Source organism: Seriola lalandi, unplaced genomic scaffold (assembly GCF_002814215.2).
Source record: "Seriola lalandi dorsalis isolate HSWRI2012SDOR001 ecotype SW California unplaced genomic scaffold, Sedor1 jcf7180002054464, whole genome shotgun sequence".
NCBI lineage: Eukaryota > Metazoa > Chordata > Actinopteri > Carangiformes > Carangidae > Seriola > Seriola lalandi.
In genome coordinates this window covers 1,448,218-1,457,529 of record NW_019525017.1, presented here as the reverse complement: position 1 = coordinate 1,457,529, position 9,312 = coordinate 1,448,218, and the positions used below count along the sequence as shown (strand labels likewise).

At 38.0% G+C, this 9,312-nt stretch overlaps 2 protein-coding genes across 2 annotated transcripts in view; both read right to left on the bottom strand.

Annotated features, from left to right (window-relative positions):
• Positions 1 to 5,394, bottom strand: part of pdpk1b (3-phosphoinositide dependent protein kinase 1b) — an 8,060-nt gene extending 2,666 nt beyond the window's left edge. Inside the window, exons 1-12 of the mRNA XM_087175350.1 lie at positions 5,239 to 5,394; positions 2,910 to 3,200; positions 2,655 to 2,697; positions 2,397 to 2,534; positions 2,072 to 2,216; positions 1,853 to 1,950; positions 1,667 to 1,742; positions 1,487 to 1,555; positions 1,171 to 1,267; positions 825 to 998; positions 430 to 647; positions 61 to 224 (exon numbers count right to left, since the gene is read on the bottom strand). Of these exons, the coding sequence (XP_087031476.1) occupies positions 61 to 224; positions 430 to 647; positions 825 to 998; positions 1,171 to 1,267; positions 1,487 to 1,555; positions 1,667 to 1,742; positions 1,853 to 1,950; positions 2,072 to 2,216; positions 2,397 to 2,534; positions 2,655 to 2,697; positions 2,910 to 3,200; positions 5,239 to 5,262 (1,537 nt within the window). The 5' untranslated portion in view covers positions 5,263 to 5,394. The remainder of the gene's footprint in view (positions 1 to 60; positions 225 to 429; positions 648 to 824; positions 999 to 1,170; positions 1,268 to 1,486; positions 1,556 to 1,666; positions 1,743 to 1,852; positions 1,951 to 2,071; positions 2,217 to 2,396; positions 2,535 to 2,654; positions 2,698 to 2,909; positions 3,201 to 5,238) is intronic.
• A 329-nt stretch (positions 5,395 to 5,723) lies between these two features.
• Positions 5,724 to 9,279, bottom strand: tsr3 (TSR3 ribosome maturation factor). Its single transcript, XM_023411225.2, has 6 exons — positions 8,835 to 9,279; positions 8,127 to 8,337; positions 7,507 to 7,700; positions 7,222 to 7,389; positions 6,411 to 6,465; positions 5,724 to 6,050 (listed from the first exon to the last, which is right to left on the bottom strand). Exons 1-6 carry the CDS (start codon positions 8,950 to 8,952, stop codon positions 5,915 to 5,917), a joined length of 882 nt encoding a protein of 293 aa, XP_023266993.1. The 5' UTR covers positions 8,953 to 9,279; the 3' UTR covers positions 5,724 to 5,914.
• Positions 9,280 to 9,312: the final 33 nt, after the last annotated feature.

The following is a 9,312-nucleotide window of genomic DNA, read 5'->3' as shown; positions in this document are numbered from 1 at the left end:
TAAAATAAAATAAAATAAAATAAAATAAAATAAAATAAAATAAAATAAAATAAATTGTACTTGAAAAAGAGTTACATTTCTTGGAAATTCTAAATATATAATAACTATATGGCAATATAATAACGTAATATAAAAATTTCAGGTATAAAGGCTTGAATTCACTCACCTTTCGTTTATCCACTGGGCCCATTTTCAGGATCAGGTTATTCTCCACAAACTGGTGCCTGTGTAAATAGGCAACAGCAGATTTTTCCACCTCCACAAATGTATGTTTTGATAGCTACACAAACACTTATCCACAAACGAACATTATATTTATTAATTTTGTTCCACATTTCTTGTGCTAGACTTTGAATCAAGAATGAAGAGCACTCTAATACAGATATGTCAACAGGCTGACACGAGTGAAACATGTAGAGAATGGTTTACCAGGGGTTTCCAGTGGTCTGTTTATCCAGCAATAGCTGCTTCTCCTCTTCAGTGAACTGCAGGTCCAGCTCAAAGGAGTTGTTGTCCAGGTCGTGGATGTACTGCTCAATGTTGCTGCTGGACCGCTGCGGGGGTGTGGACTCATGTGGTGACAGGGAGTGTGATGAGCTGGACTGGGCCACCTGCATGTTGCTGAACTGGCTCAGGAGATCATCGTACTGAGGTTGGAAAGACACACGTGAAAAAACGTACCGTCAGGGATGACTGAAGATTTATGATTTGTTCAAGGTCTGGTGGATTCTTTCAACATGGTATCACACCTAAATCTTCCCACAAATAAGCAAACAGTGGACAACAAAAGGTCTGGATTGTTACAGAGTCATAAAATATTTTACATTTCCATAGCAGTCCTCATCATCCTCAGACATGGCTGGCAGATAGGGGGTGAGCTTGGGGGGTGTCTGTAGGTGTAAGTCACTCCAGGAGATGGTATCGAAGAAAGGGTGCTGCTTCAAAGGGTCGTACCCTCCTATCTCTTCACACCCAATCCTCTTGGAAGGGTCCAGTGACTGAGGGGAAAACAGAAAGGGATACGACATGTTTTCATTCAGCAGAAAAGTATTGCTCTGTAAATAACCAATACCAGCACAGATAACTAGTATACCAATCTAATTTTTCCGCAGACATCAGTAGCACTTTGTTGTATCTTACATATATGGACTGTGGTATTTGATAACTCACCAAAAGCTGTTTGACAAGATCCTTGGCTTTGGGGAAGAATTTCTCTGGGAATTCATACTCCAGCTTGATTATCTTCTGGAATATTAGGTACTCATTTCTGCAATATATGAAACACGAAAGGAAAATAAAAAGGAGACAGTTGGAAAGTGTGCCACAAGTGAAATATTTATATAAATATATTGCTAGATTAATATTACTGGGGCAAGGTTATTTTAACACCTAACATTTGTTGCACTTTAAATAATACTGACCAATGATGAAGAATGATTCATGAAAATCAACTGAGCTATGACAGCAACATCCCTTTGGTACTTACCCAGCTCTGAACGGTGGTAAACCAGCCACCAGCTGATAGATAATACATCCCAAAGCCCAAAGGTCAGAGCTGAAAAAAAATATAAGACAAAAAAGACATAACATTACAGATGTGTTAAAATTCTTATCTGACAAACATAAAAACAGAACCGTGATCCGCAAGTATATAAGTATAAGTTACCTCTTGCATGCTGATTTTTCTGTTAGCAGCTCTGGAGACACATACTGTGCAGTTCCAACAAAGGAGTTTGCTCTTGCTACCAAATATAGAAAAAAAATGAAATAAACACATGAATACGTTGATATTGATCACAGAAAGTAAACAACCAAATTCATGACCCAAATAAAATCAGGAATGTGGTCATACCTTGTTTACTGTCTGATGATAACTGTTTTGCTGTACCAAAATCTGTTATCTGGATGTGCATCTCTTCACTCAGAAGAATATTCTCTGGTTTCAGATCTCTGAAAGGAACAGGTTATAAGTTATGGGTAAAACAAACACTTAACATTGTTTGAAGAATTTTATACGGTAAACAGCAAAAAATACAGAAATACCATTTCAGATGAAACCAGAAAGTCTTACCTGTGTATTATCCCCTTATTGTGTAAGTATTCTAGAGCACAAACTATTTCAGCTGAGTAGAATCTAGTACAGGTCTCATCAAATGAACCAATTTTGCGAATGTATTTCAGGAGCTCTCCATTCTTGGCGTAGCTGAGACCAAAATCTAGGAACAGCTAGTTAAGGATCACTGTGATTATCAGAAATCAATTGTAAAAACATACCATCTAAGATTTTATTCATCACAAAAAATAAATACAACAATTCAAAAAATAAAATAATTAAAACAATTGGTAAATAATTAATATACAAGATGTCTTGACAAATTGTACTTGTTGAAGGATACACAACTTCTCATCATCTTGAAATGTGAAGTAGAGCTTGACAAAGAATGGGTGATCTAGATTTGACATCAAATCCCTTTCTCTTTTGACGTACTGCGCTTTGTTCTCTTTCATAATATGGCGTTTCTCTAAAATCTTAACTGGAGGAGAGAAAAGAAAATGTCAGGATATAATAATAGTAAAAATATACCTAGTAATTTTCTCTTGATAATACAGTGTAATTCACTGCATTCACCAAAAGCCTTTGTGTTATTACTTACTTGCATATTCTTTCCCTGTTACCTGCTCTCTTGCCAGAACAACCTTAGGATAAAAAAACAGAAAAAACATAAGATGGAATGTTACTATCTTGTCAGACTTAGGAGAAAATCTGGTAACTCTTAGGGCCTGTTTTGTCATTTCACCTCAAGTGAACTGAGGATGACTCATCCAAGTACATTAATCAAAAGAATGCTAGCATGTAGCAACATCTATCAAAGTAAAATTCAGAACTAAGTGGAATGCAAGTAACATACCGTTGAGAAGGAGCCCTCTCCCAGGATCTTGCCAAATCTGAAGTCCTCTGGCTTCTTCTTGCGGGGCTGAGGGGTCTGGACAGCCGGCTGTGTGCGGAGGTCTGAGACCTGGCTGCTGGCAGACGCTCCTACAGCACGGGCCTCTGAGCCTGAGCCCTCCATGCTGGGACAGTGGCTACTGCTTGCGCCTGGGATAGCAAGTGGCGAGCAGGAGTCAGGGTGGTTTCTTACCATTGATGGATGCGAGCAGGAACAGATGACAACACTGGGCTGAATGGGCACAACATCATACTGAAACAAAAGAAGAAGCATTGAGGATAGATCAACCAGGGTGATGTGGTTGTATTTACTGTCAAAAAACAAACACACACAACACCTTGTCTATATGGGATTTGAATAGTGTATCTTCACTTGAGAAATACAGGGGCCTCGCATCCTATTCTAAAACTGTCAAAACACACCTTTAATGCACTAATATACCACGAGTGAAAATATGATTCTTCCATTCACCGTGACCAGCAATGAATATGCTGGCAAGTTTATCAAGCAACCATATGCTAGGAATAAATATTAAAATATAACAATAACAACAACAGCGCAGACAGCTACCAATTTCAGTTTGTTTAAACATTGTGTTTATGGAAAAGGACACGTTTGCTGTTTAGCATTTTGAGTGTTTAAGTTGGGATTGGGATCTTCATTCTGTGAGATTTAGCAATTTATTATAGTGCAGCACAATTCATATTTACATAGTTGATAAATTAAAATAGCCCACATTAATATATCCAATTTGTTGCATTTTCTGGTGCAGTAGACTTTGTAATGAAAACACTATAATGTACTACAAAACAAGCTATTCCAGAAAATGTGTAAATGACTTTTGAAGAGATCAGATTTAGAGGATTTGGATCATATAGAGTCGACCCACTCTCCAAGGTCGACAATTTAAATTTACTGTAGCTAACACTCTTGGTAGGATATTGTGACTTAAATAATTTCAAGTGAGACCATTTGAGGAACAAAGTCTAGAAGTTGTTTGATAAGGACTAACAACAACTAGAAGAAGCCGCTTTGGAACCTGGTGGTCCCACCCTGCAGTGTTGAAGTTGTAAAAACTATGTCAAAGTAACTGCTTTCATGTGACAGGTGTACTTACTACCACGACTGCACGGAACTCAAATTTCTATCTAAACGATCAAGTTGACAAGGCAGCTAACGCAAACAAACACTGACGAGAAATCCACCAAATGACTGTTGAAGACTCATAGCCTACAGCGACAGGTTGTGCTTTCCAACAAAGAGTTTGGTGCTTCTACCAACCTTTATTATTTTTGACTTACTGAACTACTATAGCAGTCAGTAGTGATATTGTTCAGCTTACACCTCAGTTAACGTTAGTTATTTCAGTTGGCCTAGCTTCTTCTCATTCAAAACCAAGGTGTGGCCATTTAGCTGCCTTATCCGGACTTGACTGTATGGTTGACAACTGGCCATATAGCATTCAACTGATCCATTACTATTAGTCAAACATATAATTGTTGGTAGAAAACTGCAGCTAACGTTAACCCTAACCCTGTGTACTCGGGTAACAACAGGCCTGTGCGAACTTTCTTTGCTAACTAACGTCAGCTAGCAGGCTAACGTTAGCTCCTGCTGCCTTGTCAAATAATGCCGGCCATCGCTGACAGCGAGTTATAAACTTAACGCTAACAGTCAGGCAATTAGCTAACGTTAGCAAGCCAGGTAACAGATAAGTAACTTCAAAACATAATGCTATTTTCACGTAACGGTATTTAGTCATGATGAAAGTTAGTATGGTGACGTTTATGTCAAAATTTGAAAGTTAATGGGTTGACAGTCGAACTACACAACGTTAACCTTAAATGCTATCTTGTACCCAAAGGTGGAACGCAATAAAGCTAATGTTAGCTGGTTAGCAAGTAGCAGCATCGTTCGAAAGCGCGAACCCGTATAGCTAACGTTAGCCAACATATACTGACCACGGGAACGGCTCTACAACCCACAAAACTAATAGCATGCGCGTGTAAACGCTAAATCAGCCCCAAATATTTCCCAGGAGCTTTAATCACGAAACAAGACAGGTGTTGGGCAACCTCGATTAACGTAGCAAACATTAGGTGTTGTGTTAGCCAACATTAGCAAGCTAACATTGCTAGCTAGTGAGTCGTAACGTTAAACGATGTTTTGCGGCTAGCACCGCTCTTCAGATGAAGGCCCGACCTAACTATTTGTTGTCAAACAGCCGCCGCACTGTACATTTTAAGCACCGGCTTCGAGCTGTTATTCATGTTAAAGTTGCAACACTTACCAGCTGACTTGTAGCTCTTGCCATGGGAGTTTTCCTCGAGTATTTATTTGGAATAAAATAATTAGAGAAGCTCCAGTAATGGCTGCCTCTGCGCCTTCATTTTCGAGCTGTGACGTCGTTCCACAACAATGTTAGCGCAGGACAGCAGAGGAGAGTCCCGCTGTGTCCGCCCCCCTCGCCACATTTACAACCGACTGAACTTCATCTACTGATAGGGATGGAGTCGAACAGCAGCAGTTGTTGATATTCAAATACCACAGTAGACGTGGCCTAAAAACTGTGTTTGCGCCAGTCTGTTTCAGATTTAAAAATGCGCTGCAGAGAGATTTAGCCACAGGTCTTTTATACCATTTTAACTCAACGTTTATGTAGATGTAGCCCGAATTCACAAAACCCACAAACCTAGTTTTACCGATCATCTCTATATCCATCCAACCGTCAGTATCTGTGAAAACCCCGTATCCCAATATGCAACTTAAATGCACTGAAGGTTCCAAATATTCATTTATTTTGTCTGCATTTACATTAAAAACACACAATCAAACTTTCATATTTTTTGATACAAAACTCAATAGCCCAAAAAAAGTCATTATAAGCAATGACTTCTTAAAACAAGTTTTGCCAGCTATTTTATAAAAGGGATTCATAGTTGAAATACACTTTATTGTGATGACTTTCATTCAGTCTCTTCCTCTTCATGATCTGAGACTGTTCTTGACTCGCCATTGCTTTCTGTTTTCTCATCTTCTGCTTCATCTTCGTTATCCTCCGAGGTGTCCGAATCCTCACCAGAATCATCATCTTCAGGTGCACTTAATACAGAAATGACAGTTTAATTAACTTAGCAACCACACCCATGGAAAAACAACTACAGACATTCAGATATGTTTTTCTGGATATTTGGTACTTTCCCAGCAATATTAGGTTATTGTTTTTTTTTTGTTTTTTTTTTTTTTAGCTGACAGCAGGTCACTTTCTGTTGCAAATTTAAAAGCTTTATTAAGTGACATACTACTATGGAAAAAAAACAACTGTCAGCAGTAAAATGAAAGGTTCAGCACTAATTATTAATTTATCAACACATGCATCACTACAAGATGTGCAAAAAAACAGTACATCTGTGGGATTACCTCACTTTGATAGAAGTTATAAATTTATTACTTAATGCTTACCAATGATGTCTGTTGAGATTCCTACATTCGACTCCTGAATTAACATCAAAAGGATCTGAGAATGAGACCAGTAATTAGCTTTCATTAAGAAAAAAATAGCTTCAACATTAGAGGTCATAACTCTGTAACAGCATGCATCCGTCTCTGTATGGGGGGATTTTCCAGAGATGCACGAAACAATCACCCTTGTTCCAAACTACTGAATCACTACTCACATTTCTGATTTGTTCAGTGATTCAAATAGAATCAAATGAATCTAAATCAAATGAAACAAAATAGCAATTATCTCTAATTATGTAACGATGGTCAGTCTAGGAAACAATACAAGGAATGTTCACATCAGTGTTTACAGAATTATGGGTCAGATGTCACAGCGCACAGTGACCTTTATTTTTTGATTAATTATATATAGTAATTCAGTTCCTTAAGAACTACAACATGTTTTATGATTTTCACATCCCTAAAAGGAATGACGCCAGTGTTTTCCCAATAATTATTTAGCAGTGGGGAGACACCATAGAAAAAAAATACAACCAGTGTTGGAGCAACTACAAAATAGAATAAACTTATTACATTTTAGTCCAGTTTCCCTAAAATGTAGTTACTCACGATTTCGCCATAATTCTTCTGAAGGAAAGCATTCACCATAATTAAGTTAAATAAAAATGATCTATTTTAGGGCAACATGAAGACAAAACAACACTAGTACAAATATAGGACTAAAACCAAAATGATACCCAGCCACCACTGCTACATAAAGATGTAAGAAAAACAATGGATGGGATCTCAATACATTTCTCCCCCATTTTACCAAATTCCTCCTCCTCTGGTTTGGACGTGAGAAACTCCTTTTCTACAGACAGCAGCTCTTCTTCTGACTGACATGCAGCATAGCGTTCCAGCAGAACCTTATTGAGTTCCAGGAACACTGTCCCCCACTTGAATTTCCTTAATAAGAGCATTGCCAGTTCTTCAAAACCTGGAAAATCAGATAGTGTGTTTGACTTCCACTGCCACAACTTATCATGGGATATAAAAAGCAGTCATGAAGAGAATACAGTACATAATTCCTGAATAAGTAAAGCTAAAACCTTACCTACAATACAGAATGTAGCAGCGAAAGCCTCAACACAAGATAACTTGCAAGGTTTGCCATAGTTGACGGGGTTCGCAGCTACGAGGTAGGGCAGTAACCTGGGATGAGTTCCGACCATCTTATTGAAGGGAGTCTCCTCCAGTTTGGCCCAGGAACAATCAATCACTGCTAATCCATTTTGAGCCACAATCGCTCTGTGCATAAAAGGCAAACATTTTTTAATAATCACAAACTGTGTGATTCATATTTGATCAAAAATACAGATATCATAAAGAAAAAAAATCAACTTAAATACACATACAAGTGGACACATTGAAGAAGTTTTCCATTGATTAGATTATCAATCATTTTGATCATCATGAACCATAGTCAGTTATCAAACCATAAAATGAATTACTAAAAAATAATATGCATTTATTGGCTTGGCCTACACACAGTTTTCTCAGTTTAATTTTATTATGAAATGCATGTGCTTATATTCTAGCTTGGCTGTAGATCTCATAATTTACATCCATGTGTTATAATAATAATAATAATAATAATAATAATATGTACAGATTCTTTATAGGCTAGAGGTTATTTTAACCAGTGCAGTAGATGCAGTGGGAGACTCAACACACCTGTCTGCTGGCGTCACATACTTTGTGCCCATTGGACTCAGTATGAGTCCATTAAATCTCTGATTGAGGCGCAGGTTGCGTACGAACCCTTTGCGTACTAACTTTCTGCCAGTGCAACGTTTGGGATCACAGTGACCCAACTCCCACATGGCAAGTGGACAAGGCATTTTCACCTGAGGGGCTTCTGCTCCTTCCTCTACATGAAGACTTGCTGGAAAAAAAGATTGTAACAGAGGGTAAATTATAATGTGTCTCGCTCAAGTACAAGGTGTTTATATTATCAGGTTTTTCATTTTTCTGGGCTTTCCCTTAACCGCACTGATCTTCTACCAATTAATTGCCATTAAGTTATTGTATATCAAGATAACAGAAGTTGACATAAGAAGAACCTATCACATTTCACATCAGCACATTTGAAAAGGCCATGTACAGCCAATATCAAAATAAACATTAAATCAATACATTGGAAGCTGAACAAGGCCCTGTGTCCCCAGACTAAAAGACAGTAATGTCATGTAAATACTGTACTTCTACTTTAGATACTTGAGTACAATCACTATAATTTGCCTTTCCTATAATATTTCAGTCAGCATTTTTAACGGGGGAACGATTGTACTTTGTAAAATCTAGGTCTTGTAGCCAACATATAAGAGACAAGCACAAAACAGTTGTAACATATTTTTTGGATTAGAAAAATGCAATCATTACCTTCAAAAGCAGTGTGCATTTCTTCTGTAAAGGCCTCTAAGGACTTCCCTTTCATTTTGTGCCGTTTGTCTTTGCCCTTGTCAGGGCGAACAAACTTGCCCTGTTTCTTACGTCCCATGTTGCACCACTTGAGCAACTACTTAGTTGTTGTCAGATTACAGCATGCGTTAAAACCAACCAGTAGCTGTTTACATGCTTTGACATTAGCTAGCTAGCTAGCTAGCTAACACCACCAGCACATCTGAAAAACGAATTCGCAAAAAGTGAACGTTTTGTATTTTATCCTTGCGTACACCCTTCACAAGTTTATAGACACTATCACCAAACAACTAGTCCTTTCCCTCTTTATCCTTCTTTGCTTTTAATAACTTTTGAAATACAGTTAAGTTGCTTTCGCTACTTCGTATCGTGGAAAGCACGTCGAAGTCCAAGAAGCAAACTGCGCATGTCCACGTCTTATTTTGATCACGTGACTTGT

Excerpts from the sequence above, each read along its gene's own strand:
- tsr3 (XM_023411225.2), bottom strand. The coding sequence starts at position 8,952 with ATGGGACGTAAGAAACAGGGCAAGTTTGTTCGCCCTGACAAGGGCAAA. Across the intron at positions 7,390-7,506 it reads TGCTACATTCTGTATTGTAG|GTTTTGAAGAACTGGCAATG; the intron begins GTAAGGTTTTAG and ends CTGATTTTCCAG. Across the intron at positions 6,051-6,410 it reads AATCTCAACAGACATCATTG|TGCACCTGAAGATGATGATT; the intron begins GTAAGCATTAAG and ends TTCTGTATTAAG.